Here is a 22,289-nt window from a genome sequence, read left to right as displayed (position 1 = left end):
ATTCATGGTCTGAGACTTGGTTGATTTTTGCTAAACAAAATCACAAGAACTTTGTGTTTCCGTCAGATATTGTTTTCCTGGCGTGATTGAAAAGCAGTTAATATGCTATTCAGGTTTATGTTGTTGTCAGTGCTGTGTCATTATGGCCCAATGATATGTATGTGTTTGTTTCCAAATGAACAGCTGCAGTGATGGACTGAATTAAAAGCCTGTATCTGTTGGGTCTCAGTGACACCGTATTAAAAACAACTGATGGACCATCCCATAGCACTACATATCTCAACTAAAACCAAAACTTGGTTATTTGATTTGTTGGATTGCTCCTGCATTAGAATGTATAAACCTGTGTTGATTTATAAAAACATGTGCAGATGAATGTGCAAAGACGAGTATTGTCTCAAAAAATTGCAAAATATACGCTGTGCAAAATTAGCAGTATTTTAAGTACTTGTTTTATGTGGTGGTGTCTTATCAATGTGAATGTATCTCAGTAGGGAACGTTTGAGAAGGGATTCATTTCCATTTATTACTTTAGAAAATAAATTGTGTTTCAACATTATCTTCTAGCTGCGACTTTGACAGCATACGTTTTTTGTAATAAGGGATGCATCAATCTTGTACTCTATATTCTGCCAATTCCTCTGGAATCAGGTATTACTCACAATGGGTCTGAATTTAATTACATAATTACACTTAATTACATGTGTGCTTAATACAAAATTCATAAGCAGCATGCCGGTAGTCTGCATAGCTGAGTACCCACAAACGCGTCATGCCTGCTACGAGATCAAGTTCTATGGCTATGTTATGTTTAAATTAAATTCAGGCCTTCTGTTGCCTTACATACACATACTTACTCTCCTCTCCTCCCTCCCCCCTCCCCCTCCTCTCCTCTCCTCTCCTGCAGTATGGCCTTCTATCTGGAGGAGGTGATGAGCTGTACCCGCTCTCTGCTCCTGGTGGTCTCTGGATGGGTCCCCCGTCATGTGATCGGGGCGGTGTTGGTCTCCCTCCCTGCCATCTCTGTCTTGTCCCACCTCAGCTGCAGCGTCCACTTGCCGCTTCAGGTAAAGATGTCCGTTGGTTGGTGGTAGGATAAGAACTGGAAAAGTCCTTGTGAGGATGTGTTGTATGCTATTCATCAGAGCCTTAAAACACCAAGTTGATATCTCTTTCTGATATATTGTTTCAACTTAAGGGGACGATTACGGGAATATACCTGAAGCATTATGTGTGTGTTTATCCGCCCCATGATTCTGATCCACTTCAAAACTTAATCGGTTCTCCCTTGGCCCATGCTTCACCTTTCGATCAGCTTTCATGAAACACGGGCCAGTAGTTGGACAGAGAAACAGAACTAACCAAGCCGTAAATGGACTACTGTTAATTCTGATAAAGTTACTAATAGAGATTTCCAAGCTAAAATGGTTTGCCCTCACTAATATTTGTAAGCCAAAGTAAGCAGAGAGGAGTCCGGGGGCTTGAGACCTTGCCCATGGTGGTCTGAAGCCAGAGATCCCTGGAGACCCTCAGAGCCGTAAACTGGCTCTAGCCCTGATAGGAACTGTGAAAGGAAAACAGCTCGAAGGCTTCAGGAGGCTTCGCCTGTGGACCTTGGCAGCACAAATGTTGAGATTTCCACTTCTCCGAGTCCTGAATGTGAGAAGATTGAGAGCAGCCATACTCGAGCTGTTTTGAGTAAAGGTCATACCCGGCACTTTTAGAAGTTTTATCCTCTCTTTCCAGCTTTGTGCCAGTGGCTGCACGCAAGATGTGCGGTGTGTGATATCTTGTTTTTTAGGTATTTTCAACACCCCATTTGTCTATCCATTTCTCTCCCTCACCCCGCTCTTCCTTTCCCCTCCACTCTCTCCATCTCTTCGGGGCATGGAGATCAAAGTGGTAGCCTCAGGGAGGGATGTTAATTTGACACAGTCTTTCGGACTTAACTGCCTTTGAAGATAGAAGATCCAATAACAACATTGCCGGAATGTATAATATAATCATTGACACCCTGTGCATGTCCCAATATAACTTGCTGTCTCGCTGGGTCTTGCTGTGTGTTTGCTTGAATAGATCAATGAATACAGGATCACTGAGAACCAGAATCACCACTAATTTACAATTTACATTCAAATCACATGTATCATAGAAATAAAGTACTCCCACCAAAGCACCTTGAAAAGTATGTTCTTGCATTTGATGTATGAAGATGTACATTTATAATTGTATATGCCAGTTAGTTTAAGTGCAGAGAAAAGACACAAGCTGCAGTATTTCACATGGTGAGGAGAAACGAATAACGTTATTGTGTTTGGAACTAGCTTTTTTTATTCAGTAATGTGTGCATACCTCCTAATAAATATTTTTGGTCAAAAAAAAATTGTACAATAATAAATGAAATGAGAGTTGCAGAAAGCACAAATATCTTTAAACAAAGGCATTTCCTTTTCTTCTTTATTAAAGTCAAAAAGTACTTAAAAGCACACTAACTATATTGGGTTTTGTATATTTTGCTTTTCACTCTGTTCTCTATTTGCTCTGTTAAGCACCTAAATGACTGGCCTCTTCTCCCCAGGTGACCATGTTCCTGTGCTGCGCCACCATCCTGGCCATCATCCAGTACTGTAACTTCTGTCAGCTCAGTTTTTGGATGCGCTCCGTCCTGGCCACTGTGACGGGGGTCGCCCTGCTGCTGCTGTTGTACTGCCCCGCACACAGGTACAGGAGAGCACTTGCTATTTGCTAACATACAAAAATAACACGTGCAAATATAAAGTACACACAAGTTGACGGAAACACATTTTAAAAAAATATTGATTAAAAAAAAAGGCATGTTCCTAACGAAGAGACCGGATGTGGTTACTGATGGAAAGCAATTGTAGAAAAATAATACTACACAAATAAAATGCTTTGCACTGATGTTTTGTGTACTTTTTTGTACACTGGATAATACAAAGGCACTTAGCTAAGCCTACCAATGTCATATTTATAACTAACAGCATTCTATATTTAAACTTTGTACCAAAACATTTTTTAGCATAAAGTGTTTTTTTTGCAAGAATGAATAAATGTAACCTTCTGTGTTATATCTCTCTTTTTGTATTCACATTAAGTCGGTTGACTGTTTGCAAATATAAAAAACCCATAACCTTACTATAGCACACTCCACTCTGCATTCATACCACAGTTGGCCACACCTCCTTCATCAGGCCACAGCTGGCTGGATTAGTTTCTGAAATCAGCACCCCCATACACGTAATTGTGAATTGATTTTAAGTTGAAACTGGAAATACTAAAAAATCCTCATCCCTACTGGTTATATTATCCACAATATGCACTTGCACTCATTAAAATGAAATACTTGTAAACCATTCTGCGCTTTTCTAATTTCATAATAGTTTGATGGGTAAGCAGCACTGATAATTGTGCTCCAATACATCATCCTCACTTATACAAACAAATAAGTTGTATAAGCAGCATTTTAGTAAAAGCTAGGAAATAGACCCATATGTGAAATAACTTATGTACAGCCCATATCATTGTTTATATATGTGCATACAATCCAGATCCACCTGTGTCCTTGATGGCCATTCATGAATGAATTATTCTCCACCATTAGTTGTTTGGTGCAAGATATCCCTACACATTTACCTGTTCTTCAGCCAGTAAAGAGGATTCATTATGTCCTGTTCTGTGCACAAGACCTTTCTCCTGACTGACGCCACTCTTTTCCTCTTTATTCAGCGGCGGTAATAACAGCTCGCCAGTTCATGGGTGAGTGTCTCCTTGGAAGCAGAAGGGTTTGATGGATGATTGACATTTAAAGGGGTCAACCTGAGCAATGGCACTCTATTATATTTTTCATAACTACAGCTCTCTCTGGCTTTTACTCAATCTCACACTGTCTTGCTTTATATTCACCTCCTCTCTCTACCTGTGTTTCTTCATGTGTGAACCATCAGTAATGTCTGCTAAATGTCACCAAGTGACTCATACACCTTGTGCTGGCTTATATTTAGTTTTATAGCATTACTACACTACTGTGAAGGAGAGAGGGCTTTCTTTTATATGTGAGCATTTTCTATTGAGCACACTGCTGTTCTAACAGAATAGTGTTATGAGCATATGCTGCAGTCAGGGGACCTTCTGGTTTTCCTCCATGTAATATTAGTTTTTAAACCTGCTGGAACATGAGGTTTCTGAGGGTTTTTAAGGACAAATAATGCTTCAAGCGTCAGTTTTCTTATATGTTCACCTGCGTGCATATCTTTTATGCTACAATTATAAACTCAAGGCATATTTTGAGTACTTTGTTGACATTGTTAAAGATACATCTTAAACAATTGAATGAATTTAGAAACTACACAATCTGTATTGTCCACTACAATGTTCTCTATTTTGCTATGGAAATGAAGCACATTATACACACTTTCAACAGTCTTTCTTTAGTTAAAATTGAGTTAAGATTAAATGAGCTGTCGGCATTTCAAGCTTTCTTTTCCTCTACTATGACTTCAATTGGTGATATCCCACAACTCCCACAATGCATTTGAGTTACAACCCCAGAGGAGCATAACCATTTCATTTTTTTTCTCTGTAGTACACTAGTAGTGTGTATTGGATGTGATTTATTGGCGTGAGTCGAGAAACAAGTATCCCTGCCAGATGAATGTAAACTTTGGTCTAAAGTTTGGACTATCCCATTGATAGTCCAAAAAAAATTCTGTTCTCATACCTTATTTAGGCGGCACTGAAAATATTTGTCATGTCATACAACACCTCACAACAAACTGGGCCAGGAAACACAAGGTGAAACACCAGTAGCAGTTTTTGTGTGTAAGAACACTCATGCCTCCATTTCATCACTCCTCTTAATCCTGTCAATCATTTTCCTTCTCTGCTGTGCCTTTATTTACTATTCCTATGCTCAGCCTCAACCCCTCTCATTTTTCTTTTGCTCTTCCCTTTTCTTTCTCAGATTGAATATCTCTTCATCCAATGTTGACACTCCTATCCCGGCACCTCCTAGGCAACCTCTTGACCTCCTGGTCCCAGAGGCCGTCCTGGCATTCTTCCTGCTTCTTCTCCTGGTCTGGTTCCTCAACCGCGAGTTCGAGGTCAGCTACCGTCTACATTACCATGGCAACGTAGAGGCTGACAAACACCGCTTTAAGATCCAGACGATGCGAGACCAGGCCGAGTGGTTACTGGGCAACATCATCCCCATCCATGTGGCTGACCAGCTCAAGGTTTTTGTTGTTGTTGGAACTAAAATATCAGACATACTTGTGAAGTGTTTCAGAACAATGCTTCATATGTTTGCTTGTTTTTTAATAACATAACAAATCATATTTTAAGGAAATATTAAGATACATTATTTTTAGTATGTTTCCTTGAATAAAAAGAGATACAAAGAGGAAAACTCATTGATAACCACTATTGAGTATAAAGTTTAAACCCGTTTAAAAAAAAAAAATTCAACACATTTCACTGTTTCCTCAGGTGACCCAGAGCTACTCCAAGAATCACGACAGCGTAGGCGTGATCTTTGCCAGTATCGTAAACTTCAGTGAGTTCTATGAGGAGAGCTACGAGGGCGGAAAAGAGTGCTACCGTGTCCTCAACGAGCTAATCGGAGACTTTGACGAGCTCCTTCGCAAACCCGAATTCAAAAGTGTGGAAAAGATCAAGACCATCGGGGCCACCTACATGGCAGCATCGGGGCTGAATGTCCGAGAGTTGGCTGAGAATGACAACGAGTCCATCCACGCGCACCTGCGGGAACTTTTCAACTTTGCCCTGGAGATGATGGGCGTCCTGGACGACTTCAACAAGAACATGCTGGGTTTTGGTTTCAAGCTCCGTATCGGGTTGAACCACGGCCCTCTGACGGCGGGGGTGATTGGCACCACTAAGCTGCTCTATGACATCTGGGGGGACACGGTGAACATAGCCAGCCGCATGGACTCCACAGGAGTGGAGTGTCGGGTGCAGGTGAGCGAGGAGAGCCACACTGTGCTCAGCGCCATGTGCCTCAACTTTGACTATAGAGGCACAGTGAATGTTAAGGGAAAAGGTCAAATGAGGACCTTCCTGTACCCCAAAAGTGGGGAAAATATAAATCAAGATCATACAGACCCGGTTGACGGTCCCTCATCCGTGGCACCAACAGCCAATAAGACTTCAGGATCTGTTGCCCAGGCAGAGGCTCTTCCTCCCTTTTCTTTTAATCCTCCGTCCTCCTCTCTTCCTACACTCCCTCCTCAACCACAAAGGCCTTCAACAGCAGGACCTGAGTATGAGCCCACAGAGGAGAGGGAGGAGGGGTATAGGGACCCTCCGCATCTTCCTGGGCAGCCCCCTGCCGCAGACCGCCCCCTCCCTCCCCACTCCTCCTGGGTGCAACCTGCTCCTCTCGCGATTCAAGAGGAGGAGGATGAAGAGATGGAGGTCAACGAGCTAACAAAACTCAACGAGGAGTTTTATGCTCGACTCTGATCCACTTTCCCTGTCTTCTGCCCCCCCGATGCCCACAGCTGCTGGCGCTACAGGACCGATGGCAGGTGAAGTGTCTTGGGCATGGATGAAGGAGAGGGAAATGAACACCAACAGTGGCTACAGTTGCTATACTGCTAGCTACTCATGTCGTTCCTGGAAAATGCTGCCCGAGTGCTGGGGAGGGAAGCCCTGTGTTGAACACAGCAGTGTTACAGGGAGAAGGCTGAATGGGCGTCAGAGAAACAAAAGTTCATTTGTTTTGTTCTAGATGTTTTTGTCTTATTCATTTTTGCTATTAAGTGCCTTCAGGACTAGATCAGTGAACGAACAAATATGAATACCGAACAAAGTTTTAACAACTTTAGACTACGGAACATGATTTCTTACTCCATGCTTTTATTTTCAATGCAAGTATTTCTTAAACAATATTGTTGTGCCATATCAGTTGTTGAAACTTGATCAAACTCTTGACCTTTCTAAAGGGAAATTATTTTAGTTTCTATGTAAGTGCCAGTGCATTATGATGGGCTGAGCAGGGAACTATGGGAAGAATGAGGGAATCACATGAAGCAGTGTTAATGTATGCTCTGCGATGACATGAGGGCTTTATACAGTATTCATTTGGGCTAGAGTTTAGGTAAAAGGGGACATGCTGCAAGCAGGCTGCATAGGTTTTAGTTTGTGTAGCAGCTAAATGCAACTTTTTAAGCACAGGTCTTGCACAGTGTTTTCTCAACAACTTGTATTTGGTAGCTATTGTCGTGAAATAGCTTATTTCAACAGAGTCCATCACAATGAGTACAATCAAAAGCACAAAATCAAATCAGATAAGGGAATATACATTTGGGGGAAAGTTTTTATTTTTAAACTGAAATCATCACAAAAGCAGGAAGGCACTTTAAATATACCTAAAGTGATACTCCACCCAAGATTCTAAGTGTTTAGCGAGTAATTTTCTTATTAACAAAAAGCAAACAAGTGAAAGAACCATACTCGAACATCTCCTAATCATTTCTGACTTACCTAACAAATAGGTCACAATCCCTAAAACTGGGCGCTGTAGACAGTAAAGCAAAAACAGGAGGAGAAAAGGGTGGGAAATGACATTTAAGAAAGGTTCGTTAGGGTTCAACACTCCCTAGGCGAGGGAGTAAAAGCCCTTGGGGGCTGTAGTTCTTAGCAAATGTTTCTCAAATCAGAGTAAAAACTGCATTTGTTCGGGACTGTATTCGGCTGTGGGCTAGTGAGTATTTACAGCAGCAGGACAGTGTAGGTGGGCTAACTAAAGAGCCTGTTTTTGTTGTAATGAAGGAACATTGTAACTAATAAATGTGTTGTTATCTGTTTACTAGTTTTTGGACAACAACATAGCTCTAAGGCTATATTTATTCAGAAAAAAATTCCCTTTAAAGCCAACACTGGGTTGAGAGTTTGACACTCAAAAGATTTTGCGTGGAGCATCACTTGTAGTGAGGGACAATCACTGTTCTTGATATGATAATAAAAGTGTCAAAGCACAGATCTACTACAGTTTCTGCAGTGCTGTGTTTGAAACCTCACACTCTAATTGAGTTCCATTGGTTGCCTTCATTGCCTGAAGAACATTGGTCAGTCCATCACTATAGATATATTCAATAGTTAAGTATTGTCTGCCTGTGTGGGACTTTTTTCTTGTCACAGCCTTTATACGGAGGGGGCCCTCTACTGTATCAATATACTTAAATTGTGCCACTTTAATTGAGTGATCTATAGGTGCAGTGCAACCTAAACTAGCTGATTGTTTTGTGGTGCCTACAAAGTATGACTGTATTTTTGGAATATTTTGGTTTTCAGAAAGTTTTCTATCATGCTGTTTTCATACTGACAATAGATTATGATTGTATGTTTGAGAAAAGTATGCATCTTTCTGTGCAGGTTTAGCTTTTTGTAAAATTCCATCCTTTTTTCTTTTTCTTGCTGTTTTCCAGTTTCTTTAATTATCTGATTAACCGGTCGCCTTGAATAGTGCAGTGTTTAGTGTTCTCATTGAACTGCTGGCATCTCTGTAGTTCACTTTGATCTTTTACTCACTTCATGCTTCTTTCTTTACTCCTTTAAGCACTTGTTTCCCCTCACACTTTGCGTGTATGTTTGTGAGAAAGATATTTAATTTCTTATCCAAGTCAATCACATGTTGAAGATCACTGCAATATGATGCAAAAAACAAATCAATCACTAACATGGCTGCTGTTAAATATTTAGCTGTTGCTGCCTAATATGTAAACAAATTGTGCATTCAAACAATGTTGCATTCAAAAAAAGCCATGAAGTTTGTCCTCTGCAAACCATATCGACATAAAGTAGCTTGCCATCTGTAGCATGAAAATAATCTTAGCTTACCTCCGCCATTAATCATACACATCTTGTGCCTTTGTTTTAGTAATATCTTTAATCATAGTTTGAGAGCTGTGATTATTTGTATCAAATAATCAAGAAGACCCAAGGAGCTTAAATACCCTGAAAATCCAAAGAAGTAAAGACACAAAAATAGCTACACAAGATATTTTCTAACATGCACATCTCTCATTGTAATCACCTCTTATACATATTCTTAACACGTTCAAGTTTGCCAAACCCAATAAACCAGACCACAGAAAATTATTTAAACAGATGATGATTTAAGGTATCTGTTTTTAAGAAAAATCAATCCTTGGTGTCATTTAGCCATAGCGTACACAGCAGTAACAGAAACAAGTCATGATTCAAGGAGTGGGGCTCCACAGGGCACAACACCCCTCCAGTAGCGCACATCTGTACACGTATGAATACAATATTAAAGTGAACACTACCGTCTCTGTGATCTGTGACACAGTTCGGTGGCGAGAAGTGAGTGTAATTTTGAATGCGTGGAAACAAGTTTTCTTTTTTTGCGAGAAGACACTATAACTTTCTTTGTGACTCTGCAACATACTATCATCTATTTTGTCATTTTCATTCTTTCTAAAATTATGTTGATCATTAAGAATGTATTGGCTACACGCAGGATCCTCCAAATCACTACGCTTTGCTCATTTTAAGTAACTTGGATTTTATTATTTTCTGACAGTTGGTTATTAGATGATGTATGAAAAGATTTGTTTTAGTTTAAGCAGAAAGAAAAAAAAGTGTCCTTTGATGTCATTTTAAAATGCAAGAAAACAAAGCCAAGTGCATTTAGTCGTCCTTTGTTGAAGAAATGCAATTTTGCTTTGTTAAAAAATAATGAAGGGAGATTGTGTCAGTTGCACTTGGTATAATCATAACAGCCAAATAACATTGCCTAATCACTCATTTAAATGGTGACTTTTCCACATCTTTTCATTATAAATTAATCCCTGATGTGTTTTTTTAATTACACTGGGACGGAAATAAGTCTTTTGATCGGAAAACGTTGTGTATTTGTTTTTATGTCCATGAATGAGATTATTCAGAAAAAAATGAGAGTATTAAGTATGTTTTGTGCACATTACCCATGTACCATTTATCACCACAGGATCGTAATTTGTACACATTTGCACAAAGCACTCAGTGTTTGTACATATGCAGTTATTTTATGTCACATATGATTTTTTTTTTATACTTGTGCATGTGTCAGATTTTGTCAGAAAAACTATGAAAAAGCGACACGTATTATAAAAATTGATTGAATTTGTGTCTGTTTGAATTAGTGTGAATGTTGTGATTTTATAACTCTTTAGTATAAGAGAAATAAATCTTAAAGCAGAGAAAAATTGAGTGCACTGTGAAGTATAAAGTAAAAATTAGTTTAAGAGTCAAACCACAAATGCAGATAAGCCTAATATTTAGACTGAATTATTTATTTTGTTTTTAAATTGCTGTTTAAATTAGAGATGTAGGCAGTCAAGATATGTTCACATTGCTGCTAGTTGGCTAAGTTTAAGGAAAGCCAACATTGGTAATGAACACAGCTTACGTATATTTAGTGTTCTTACTAAATATTATAAAAAAACAGACATAAAAAACATAAAAATCAGCCAGGAAGAGGGGAAAGTTCAACAGAAGAGATGAGTAAAATGTGATCAGAAAATGAATATTTGGTATGAGTATTTTCGTTTTGGCTGTGCTCATCTGCAGGGAGGAATAGCATGCACAAACTTCTGCTTTAAATTTGTAATGCTATCTTAATTAAAAAAAATCCAGTTCCTGTGAAATGTTTACCTAGGTCTTATAACTTAATAGATAATGTAGTTTACACCATGCTTACAAAATGTTTCACTTTTCAATAAAAAGGACGGGTGATGCTACTACTACTATCATAGCATTCTACTCGTTGACTATATCCAGAGCCGTATAATAGAGTATAATATATCATAACAGTATTTATTTGAATTTCTTATGTTATAGACTAGAAGATGGAATTGTGGTAGTTTAATTCTTAAAAGTACATGAAATACATAACTAAAATATATATGCAAACTAGATTTAATTTTAACATGATATTTAATATACAATTTAACTTTAAATTAAAAATATGTATAAATGTATGAAGTGCCTGTTGGAATGTGTCTGGCGGTGCTGGAGCGCCCCTCGCGGGTTATGTCCTCGCTGCTTTCACGTAGGGCGTGATAGCGCGGCCCCTCCCCCTCCACAGACGATCTGGAAAAGAAAAAAAACTTTTTTGTATCGAAGGAATCAACAGCCGCCATCTTGTCGTGGCTCGGAATTAGGATTTCGGTTCAACACTGTTTTTTAGGTAGAACATCGAGCATCCTGATCGCGATCTGACAGCGTCCTTCCCCTAAAAACGAAATCTTAACATCCCCTCGGAGAGATTTTGTGCGAAAAAACGGGGATTTGATCGGTGGTCGTCGGGCAAAAAGGCTCCGTATATCTGAATTCCCCTTCAGAGTGCGGCGATTCAGCCACTGTCGCCGTCCAGGAGAAGTATTGTTTACCTTGAACAAGCGGAGACAAGATAGTGACTTTCGAGTTGACATGCAAAAATACTGCATTTTTATGCAATTGTGCATTTTTGTGGAGCTTCGCGCGATTTTTGCATGAAGAAATTTGACGTCACGCAAAATGGGTACTTGGAGCATCTAGACATTACGATTCTCCCCTGGAGTGCAGCAGTCCTGCGGATTATTATTACAGTGTCATTTTGATTTTTACATGGGAGATATTTTATTTTGGGTTATTTAACGATAATAATGTGGGTGTTGGGTGTTGGATTATCATGGGGTGAATGGCGGTGGCGAAGCGGGGCGCTGTTGCATCTCTTTTGAAAGACTCGCAGCAAGCTAACGCTAACAGTTAATTTAGCTAGTAGCAGGCAATTAGCTAGCTATTAGCCAGTTAGCTAACGCTAGCAGGCTGCCGGCTTGCTAATGTGTTAACCGGGAAGCTTCGGGTTGATACAACAACTTCCCTGTCATAAGGTAACAATATTTATCAAGTTAAGTAACGAGCCGGGCATAGAGAACAACTATGGCTGAAAACCTGCTGGACGTCGGACCTCCCAACTCTAAGCGGCCGAAGCTGAGTTCACCTGCCCTGTCAGCGTCGGATGGACCAGGTAAAGGCCTCAACACTGTCACATGTAATACACCCATATCAAGAACATTCACACTTCAGATTGCCGTGTGAGCTTGTTTCTTAAATGTATGTAACACGTTTCATTCAGGCCAGCTCGCTGTGCTGAGCTGTGTGTTGATGTTAGTTACTGAGGGTTTACTGCATTTACTGCAGTGTTGTGGTTTGGTTCTGTGGTAAGCAGGTTACACTCCAAAGCCAGTATTTTAGCTACACTTGCCCTGTGTCAATTCAGTCTAATACAGTCCTGCACTGAACCCTACCACCATGTGGTATTACTCAATGCAATGTAACAGAGCTACACAGTAGGTCCACAACGACTTGATATATTAAATAAAACTGAACATCGTTGAATATTATAAATATCTTGCAGCGCGGCTTCATGACACGGCACTAGTTCTAACTGGTTGTATCACACAGGCAACCGTGTATGTTAGCAAAGCATTTCTTATATCTGCTTGACTCTGTTTCTACAGTGAACTGCTCACGTTTTAAAGTTAGTTAAACACTTCATCATAGTTCTGATGCACGTATGGTCTTAGACCCTGATGCCCATACTTGATATAATGCAAAATCCATACTTATTCTATCACCAGATGCCATATCAATTCATGGCACACTGTTAATTTGAATGTCTTTTATATAGCAAATGTTCTTGCTGGATCTATTAAAGCAGTTGCTCTCATTTTTTTTGACATTTCTTATTTATTTAGTTATTGCTTTCAGTTTTCAGGCCATTGTAAAGTGATGATGCCAGGGCGACAAGAAAAAAGTGTAACAGTGTTGATTACTGGGGCTCATTTCAGCTGCCAAGTATAAAAACATTAAGCACAGAGACGAAAACCCAAACATCTCCTTTGCCAAAGCACCCATAAGCAAGCATATGAACCGCTGAGTAGTCTGTGAGATTTCTCCCTGTACACACCTGCACTGTGGAACTGTTATCAAAAAATCCATGTGTAGACAATGTATCAATATGTTAGGAATATTGTGATACGTCACCAAATCTGGAAACTGTGAAAGCAGTAAAGCACTAATAGTCCACCCTACAACATTAACGTTATGACTATATGGATGGAGGTATTTGGTAAAAAATATCCTACCTGGTGTATGGATATATACAAATATGTTTCCTCTATATCATGGAAAGCGTTAATGTACATTTTTGTCTACATTTGTAAAAAGTTATGTTGGCAAGGTTATTTGGCCATGTCCGACCGCCACTCATGGATGTTCGTTTTGGCTCGATTGCATGACATGTCTTATTTTGACTCATCACAAAGGAGATAATAGTGCACAGTAGTTACAAACCAAAACTGTAAATACAATGTCTTGGGACACCTTCACTCTGTCCAGGGTTTTATAAAACAAAATACATTTTCATTGATGTCAAACCACCGTTGGGTTTGGAAGAAAAGCCAAAACCTACAGAAAAAAACTGCACAGATGCACGGTTTCGTGACTGCACATTTTCTGTTTATAAACATATGAGCTGCTCTCATAAAAACAGTTTTTGTTCGGTAATTCCACTGTACAAACTGTGTATAGCAAAATACGACAAAGCAACAAGTTACAAAGTAACTTATAGTCACAGTCGAGAAAGTGTGATGAAGTAAGCCAAATGTCCATCTGGTAGAGTTTTCTTTCTGGTGATTGATGCACTTAGAGTGTAAAATGAAGTCGCTAGTGAAAAAACTGTTCTTGTGAACACATTTATAAAACATGCATTGATTGTATGCACATGGATAAGGATGACATGGGAAAAAAAAGTCACATGCACAAAGCGTGGTAAACTAGACCGCCTCCCTGTTTAAGACAGGTCGGATGGGTTACCGATATCTACAGCGAGGCTCCCCCGCCATCCAGTAGACAGTTCACGAGCTCAGTCACTTCATAACACCAAAGATGGGTCGCGGTAAACGCTCTGAAGTGAGGCTCCACCAGGGTTTCGGCCAGGGGGGCGTCTTGCCGTCATTTAACGGCCTTATTCAGCTCGGGATGCCCTGAACGCGAGCCGAGTGCGTCCAAAAATATTAATAATTCGAGAGAAGATCGAGAGTTTTTATCACTTGAAATTACGAAAAGGAAACAGGACAAGGACATCCTCTGTTGGAAGAGCAAAGGAGTCTGGTGGGATTCTTTTCGGAGTATTGAAGATCGTTTCCCCGACATCGAAGGTGCCTGCTACAGGACAACATGGAACGTGCGCGATTTGGACGCGATAAGCGGGAGGGGTTTTAGTGGAGCACGCGCGTGAGCTGCAAGCGCCGGAGCCTCGTAGCGGCGAAACTGAGGCTCCGTGGTAAACTGTGGTAACATGAAGAGCCGTTTGGGAGCCGAAACAGCCGGCGCTTTAAGAGAGCCGAGCCAAATGATCCGGCTCACTAATGTAAAAAGACAGTATCTATAAGGGATGGCTCAAGTCAAAATTCAAAACTGAATTGAAAGTGAAATATTATTTATTTAATTTAAATAAATAATATTTCACATCAAAACAAACAACATTGTTTTAACAAATCGTATTAAATAATTTGATAACAGAATTGTAAACTGAATAGCTGAAACTTTAACAAAAATCAATAACTCAGTTACCTCTAATCATTAACCCATGTTTGTATAATTGAGTTAACTCGGTGTGTTGCTGCTAGCATACATAACACCCGACGTGGAAATGTTACTCGTGGATGGGGCTACAGAGCTACTAGAAAGACAGTCGAACCCGGTGCATTCCTCCGTCTGAATGTGGTGCACTTTTGCTAAATGTTTTGACAAATTGCTCGTGTTACCGCCCTTACATGCTAAACTCTTATTGCACTTTTGGCAACAAGCATTGTCCACATCGAGACGGGTAAAGTTTAACCACACCTCGGAGCCCGTTCTCTCCGCCATCTCCGCAGTGTGTTGCTGCATGTAGCAGCTGCGTGTGTGTAATCGCCCTGCCCCATCCCAAACAGACGGGGGAGAGAGATCTCATCTGATCGAAAATACATCATAGACGCATTTGTTTTTCTTTTTGCATGTTAGAAACGAGTTGGCGACACTAAGACTGCAAAAATGTGTTTTTGTAGCAATAATACATGACATATATTTTTTAAATGTCTCCAGTACCGATAAAAAGACAAATAACGTTGGAGCTTAACGGCGCGTAAAACACACGTGATGACGTCACCAACGAATCGACGACTGAATTAGTTGGTAACTAATTTGGTAATCGATTAAGTCGATTAGTTGTTGCACCCCTACTGCTAGGGGGCGTCAGCCAGGTACCCACATTATTATTTAAAAAAAATAATAATAAGTGGCGACCCTTTCTCATTTTTGATTGTTTGTTATGTGGATTTGTAGAATCGTGTTACTGTATGTTCAATAAAGGTGTATTTTTGCTAAATCTTGAGATATTGCCACTGTATGTACTAGGCAGGGTAGATTTTTGACATAGGCGACATAGGTGCCAGATCTTGGGGGCGCTGCGCTGGTAGCTCTGGAAGGGGTTAAAAACATTTTTGACCGTTGGCGCTCATCCTAATTTTCTGCCTTGATGTAACAACATTCATAATTAAGTAAATGTAACACCCTTTTCACCCCGGTTACACTTTTCCTTTGCCCTGTACGAAGGGCACTGTAAGTGATGAAAGTGGGGGATGTTGGCTTATCAAGCGCCCGCAGCTCACAGCCAAAGTGCGAGCGTGGAAGCGAGAGAGCGAGCAAGGGAGAGAGAGGGCACACCGGTACCGGCGCTGTTGTTATTAGAATCTGGTGCTAACTGCGCTAACGGATATAAGAAGTAGATGTTTCTACAACCAGGGTGGAGGAGAGCTCTCCTGTCAGACTGAGAGGCTCAGTGAGGTAAAGGACTCTCTGCGTGTTTAGATAGTTAATTTTAGTCTAAGTTATCTGAGTGGGCCTCAAACGTTTTGACCACAAATTATGTAAACACATATTTCTAAGGCACTTAAAATGTAAACGGATCTTTTTCATATGGGTGTTTTAGGTGTCTAGATCAGGGGCCGTATTCACAAAGCATTTTATCGTACCGCTAGGAGTGCTAACTCGCGCTAAAACATTTTACGTAGGAGTTTTTTCTTAAAACTTATTCACAAAGCCGCTGAGACCTACTCATACTAAGGATAAATCACTAAGAGTTACGTGCCGTTGCTATGGATGACGTCGATTCTCGTGCATGAGTTTAGAACCGGTCAGTACGGTGATTGGTTGTTCAGAGCAGGCGGTCTCGGTGAAACTCATCCGCAACATCCCACAAACGAGCCCACTAAAACAAGGAAATAGCCTAGGCTAGAAATGTATTCCTATCAAATAGTTATGGACAGTGCAGTTAGCAGAATACACGCATGATGACAAGTTTGTGCAGACCACGATAATGACGTTGTATATGCACGTTAAAGAGAGAGAGCAAACAATACAAATATGTAAATTGCATTAAATCGAGGAGGCAATTAAAACCACCCTGCAAACTATTATCCAATGAGCATATTTCCAGCACTTAAACACTTTCAATAACAGCCCATACCGCCGTTCAAGTCCCCCTATCATGATGAATGAAAACAATCTGCGTGTTGATGGAATGTACTTTCTTTCTATTGAAGAACACGTCCTCATCTTTTGATGGCGCAATTATTTTTATGTGCGTCCCGTTAATAGCACCGACCACACCGGGCATACCTGCATTGCCATGAAGTTGGCTTTGATCCTGTGTAGTTGTTGATTGTCCAAAGGAAACCGGATAAACGGTTGGATGATATGTGGTCTAGAGAGCGCGTTGATGGTTTGGTTTATGGCACAGCTGACTGATGGTTGCGATATTCCTAAATCGTCGGCATTGCAAAGTTGCATTTTCCCTGTTGCTAAATATCGTAGTGTTGCCAAACATTTTATTTCCGGACTAATCGGGTTATTCCTGTTAGTCGGGGATGTTATTGCATCCCGCACTAATTCCACAACAAGTTTGATACCCTCACGATTTAGCCTATATCTCTTAATCAATTCACAGTCTTCCATTGTCTCCAAAACATTTCGTCTCGCAGCCATTGTCAGATTCTTTGTGAATAGGTCTTACTGAGTTAGGAGTCCTCTCGAGGACTTTTAAGCTCTCCTAAACTTAGGTGCTACTTTTAGGCCTAAAATACTTTGTGAATTGCTCTTAGTGAATAAAATTAGGAGTCCTAAATTTAAGACTGACACGCCCATTATGTTTAGGAGTTTCTCCTAAATTCGCCAGTTAGGAGCTACTTTTAGCCCTAAGATCCTTTGTGAATACGGCCCCTGGTCTCTAGTAATTGTGTGCTCAAAGTGCACCAGATTTAAGCATTTTACTGTACAATGTTAAAAAAAAAAAAAAATCTTCCCGGGGGGACTTACCCCCGGACCCCCCTAGAGGATGTGACGTCCACCCCCCAATTCAAACATGTTCATACAATACTGAATACATTTGAAGCCATTTTGACGTCTATTACCTATGTCAATAAGTTTCTGTTTTTGCAGTGTATTTGTCTTTTGTAGAGATTTTTCATTTATTCTTTACACATAAAGTGTCGCCTAAAATCTCACCTAGGGCAGCAAATTGTCTAGAACCGGCCCTGGTACTAGGCCTCAAGAGCCTTTCTTGTGCTGACACATAGAAACAAATTGGCGGGGTGTACTTCGCACGCACGAAAAAATTCCACGCGCTCCGTGCTCACATTATGCTGGGCCCACGTGCCTTAGCACCGCTGCTATGACTCCATCATAGGGGAAACACTGAGAGGCATACTATGAGAGCTGGTCACAGAGGTGTGTTCAAATGTAGTCAGTAATTTGAGGAACTGTTGAAATGGCGAAGGCAGATAAAGTTGAGCTCGAAACTCCTGCAGCATCATTGAAGTCTCCGGTTTGGGAACATCTTGGTTTCGCAGTTACGTACAAGGATGACGGACAGAGACAGGTGGACCAAACCAAGCTGTCCAAAGCTGTCGGCATTGTTCAAATAAAATTGGTTACGCGGCTGGCAATACATCAAACTTGCAACACTCATTTGAAAAGGCATTACCCGAACGTGAATATCACTGGTACCAAAAGAAAAATGACTGAAGTGCAAACCCAACTCCTACTAGCATTTAAGCCTCCACCACTCGCAAAAAGTTCAGACTGAGTCAAAGCTATTACAAACGCCAAATATCCTTATGTTGCCATGTTAGCAAAGCGCTACCTGGCTGTATCTGCTACCTCTGTCCCTAGCGAGAGGGTGTTCTCCACAGCAGGAGACATTGTTAGTGCTAGCAGATCTGCCCTTTCGGCAAGCAATGTGGACAAGTTAATTGTCCTTTAAAAAAACAAAAATACAATGACAAGCAAGCAAATCCTAATGTCAATCTGGCTGCTTAGGTGAGTACTAGTACAGTACAGTACAGTTCAAGTACAGATTATTTCAGTTCATCGAAATGCTTTACTTTAATGTTTATTTGATTATATTTTGTATTTATTTGAGTGAATACATGATTCACAGTTTAATAATAATTAAAAACCCCAAACAAATATTTTATGTTTTGTGATAATTTTTTCTGCTGTACCAAAAATGTACCAAAACGTGACCTAAAAATCGAGGTACGTACCGAACCGAAAATACGGTATATAACTCTCACTGTTTACCACACATAGACCTTTTTCAGCACGCTTAGGTATATTGTATTGTATTATAAAATGTAAATTAGCTATAAATATAGACAAAATATATGTATATTATACAATGCTTATTATATACATATTCTATTATGAGATATTCCCACTGTAACTGACTGGATGCTGCGTCACTACTTTTTCTTCTTCTTCTCTAAAATGTCTGATGAAATTGGTAACAATAGTATTATCAAACGTTTATTTGCCAGAGGGAACTTTTTCTCCCCTTGGCATCCACGGATTGCATCACATCTATCAAATAGGCACATGTTCTTCATTGAGTTTAATTTTGTTTGGGCTGCAATAAAAATAATAAGCTGGACAGCATTTTAACAAAAGCAGCTGACACGACTACGATAAATTACAACACCCATCACACACGGCAGAGGCACCACATGTCTGCAGCGTTCAATCATTAAACCCGCTACGCCCACCCCTTATAGTTTTCGCCAGTTACAATTGTGACCAAAGGGAACTCATGGGACATCACTGGGCAACAACTGAGACTGACCGTAAATTACTGCGGATAGAGCGTTGGCTATTATTCTATAATGACTGTCATGCCTGAAGCGTTGTGAGCAGCTCCCCTCTCCCCTGACATTTGGCCTCTTGCAGTAGTGTCTGTTTTCAGTTGCATGTTCCATTTTGGGGTCTAATGTAGCTCATGTTTATGGAGAGGGTTTGCACAATAAGATGTGTAGTAAAGTGTCAATGCTTGCAGTGTGTGTATGAACTATGTTTTGTGTGCGTATGGGGAGGTTCCCTTTTCATTGTTGTAGCAGCAAGCAAACACGTGCCTGATGTGTTTTTATTTGGCCATGTGTCACACTGCAGTGTCCCTAGGCTCTCCTTGCCTCTCTGTCGAGAAAATATAGGTCCATTGGCAGTAAGCAAAGGTTTCATTAAAATGTTTTGACATTTTAGTGATCTATTCCAAATTGGGATATTTGTGGCTGGTGTTAAAATCTCTTATATGCACAGCTGTTGTATGTTCAATGAATACATTTGAATCAAGCTCTGGTCTTAGCTAAAGTGCCTCTTTTCTCTGGTGTGGTTGGGATATGTGTATGTAGGGTGAGTCTCCTACTCTGTTTGTATTATGCTGATCAAAGCTACTAGTGTGCCAAGTGTGTCAGTCATGGCTATGTCAGTAGAACACCCCCCCCCCCCCACCACCCTCACCCACCCACAAACACTTGTTCACTTACCGCAGCTCAAATGGCACCTTTTTAAAGCCTAGCAGGCAGACGGTGAGCTTGTGACGCAGCCGCTATTGTAGCCATTAATGCTTCTGACTGCGGGCAACCAGAAACCCCCAAGAAATAGCAGTGGGAGATGGATGATGATGTAACACCACCCAGTTAAATTCATGTCAAAAATAGGACATATCATTATTCTTTTGCATTCTTTGTTTTGGTAATGGGCTAATTGGTAATTATTTTATTAATGGTGTATGAAGGCTTGCTTTCCCTCTGTATAATAAAACGATAAAATAGACAACATAGAAGACTTTTTTGTTTTTGGAAACATTTAAAATTAATAAAAGCTTGCTGTTCAACAAGAAAAAAGCAGATGTATTTGCTTCCAATAAGACAAACCATTGTAAGGGTTTGTTGGTGCTTTATTTTCAAATGGGCTAAAGTGCTAGCCAGTGTTTCCGCTAGGATGGAGTCATAGCAGCGGTGCGAAGGCACGTGGGCACCAGCATAATGTGAACGCGGAGCGTGCAAAGTGCGCCCCACCAATTTATTTCTATGTATCTGCCAGCACAAGAAAGGCTCTTGAGTACCAGGGCCGGTTCTTGCCAATTTTGCTGCCCTCGGCAAGATTTTATATATAAAGAATAAATGAAAAATCTCTACAAAAGACAAATGCACTACAAAAACAGAAACTTATTGACATAGGTAATATGCGTCAAAATGACTTCAAATGTATTCAGTATTGTATGAACATGTTTTAACTGGGGGATGGACATCACATCCTCTAGGGGGGTCTGGGGGTATACCCCCCCCGGGAAGATTATTTTGAACATTTTAAAGTACAATGCTTCAATCTGGTGCACTTTGAGCACACAATTACTAGAGACCTGATCTAGGGGGTACAACTCTAAAACACCCATATGAAAAAGATCGGTTTACATTTTAATAATCAAATAAGTATGTGAACATAATAGGGGTGCAACAACTAATCGACTTAATCGATTAAAATCGATTACCAAATTAGTTGCCAACTAATTCAGTCGTCGATTAGTTGGTGACGTCATCACGTGTGTTTTACGCGCCGTTAAGCTCCAACGTTATTGTTCTTTTTATCGGTACTGGAGACATTTAAAAAATATGTCATGTATTATTGCTACAAAAACATTATATCACAGTCTTAGTGTCGCCAACTTGTTTCTAATACGCATAAAGACAAACAAATGCGTCTATGGTGTATTTTCAATCAGACAAGATCTCTCTCCCCCGTCTGTGTGCGAGAGGGCGGGGCAGTTTACACACACGCAGCTGCTACATGCAGCAACACACACACACGGAGGAGATGGCGGAGAGAACGCGCTCCGAGGTGTGGTTAAACTTTACCCGTCTCAATGCTCGTTACCAAAAGCGCAATAAGAGTTTAGCATGTAAGGGCGGTAACACGAGCAATTTGTCTAAACATTTAGCAAAAGTGCACCACATTCAGATGGAGAAATGCACCGGGTTCGACTGTCTTTCTAGTAGCTCTGTAGCCCCATCCCCACGAGTAACGTTTCCACGTCAGGTGTTATGTATCTTAGCAACAACACACAGTTAACTACATTATACAAACATGGGTTAATGATTAGAGGTAACTGAGTTATTTATTTTGTTAAAGTTTCAGCTATTCTGTTTACAGTTCTGTTATCACATTATTTAATACGATTTGTTAAAACACTGTTTATTTTGATGTGAAATATTATTTATTTAATTTAAATAAAAAGCAATGTTAATTTTTAGGGGTGCACCGAATGGGAAATTCTTGGCCGAAACCGATACCGAAAATAGGAAACGGTTGGCCGAATGCCGAAAGGCCGAAAATGATTAATAGAAATATATATATATATATATATATATATATATATATATATATATATATATATATATATATATATATATATATATATATATATATATATATATATATATATATATATATATTAGGCATGGGCGGTATCATTTTTTTCATACCGTCATACCTTGCTGACATCATACCGTGGTATACGGTATATGACGGTATCAGTCCCAATTTAAGGGGTAATTTCTCCCCCCCCAAATTTTTTTACTCACTATATCAACAGCCAGCCCCACCAAAAATATTTTCCACCAGCCGCCACTGACGGTATGACTTGGGTCGACTTGAGTGAGGTGGCATTCAGCGGCAAATAGATTTTTCGAACGGTATATTATATGTTCGGTGTAAAATGCAGCCCGAGCCGGTAGACGCTCGCAAAGTGCCCCGACGTGCGCGCAAGTGCAAAACAAGGGCTGCATACATGACACATTGTGCAAATGGCACATTTTGAGATCGGA

The 22,289-nt window shown here is 40.2% G+C and overlaps 2 protein-coding genes across 5 annotated transcripts in view; both read left to right on the top strand.

Moving 5' to 3' along the window:
* Positions 1 to 10,171, top strand: part of LOC307032376 (adenylate cyclase type 9-like) — a 33,761-nt gene extending 23,590 nt beyond the window's left edge. For both annotated transcript variants that reach the window (XM_079670295.1, XM_079670294.1), the window contains 5 exons: positions 908 to 1,067; positions 2,579 to 2,721; positions 3,748 to 3,777; positions 4,982 to 5,252; positions 5,506 to 10,171. In XM_079670295.1, the coding sequence (XP_079526421.1) occupies positions 908 to 1,067; positions 2,579 to 2,721; positions 3,748 to 3,777; positions 4,982 to 5,252; positions 5,506 to 6,501 (1,600 nt within the window). In that variant the 3' untranslated portion in view covers positions 6,502 to 10,171. The remainder of the gene's footprint in view (positions 1 to 907; positions 1,068 to 2,578; positions 2,722 to 3,747; positions 3,778 to 4,981; positions 5,253 to 5,505) is intronic.
* A 948-nt stretch (positions 10,172 to 11,119) lies between these two features.
* crebbpa (CREB binding lysine acetyltransferase a) overlaps positions 11,120 to 22,289 on the top strand; it is an 81,839-nt gene continuing 70,669 nt past the window's right edge. For 2 of the 3 annotated variants that reach the window (XM_079670250.1, XM_079670249.1), the window contains exon 1: positions 11,120 to 12,055. In XM_079670250.1, the coding sequence (XP_079526376.1) occupies positions 11,968 to 12,055 (88 nt within the window). In that variant the 5' untranslated portion in view covers positions 11,120 to 11,967. The remainder of the gene's footprint in view (positions 12,056 to 22,289) is intronic. The other variant, XM_079670251.1, reaches the window with a different exon arrangement.

This window comes from Notothenia rossii (assembly GCF_949606895.1).
Source record: "Notothenia rossii genome assembly, chromosome: 1".
Classification (NCBI taxonomy): domain Eukaryota; kingdom Metazoa; phylum Chordata; class Actinopteri; order Perciformes; family Nototheniidae; genus Notothenia; species Notothenia rossii.
Note: the sequence above shows the minus strand (reverse complement) of the source record. Positions and strands in the feature narration are given on the sequence as shown.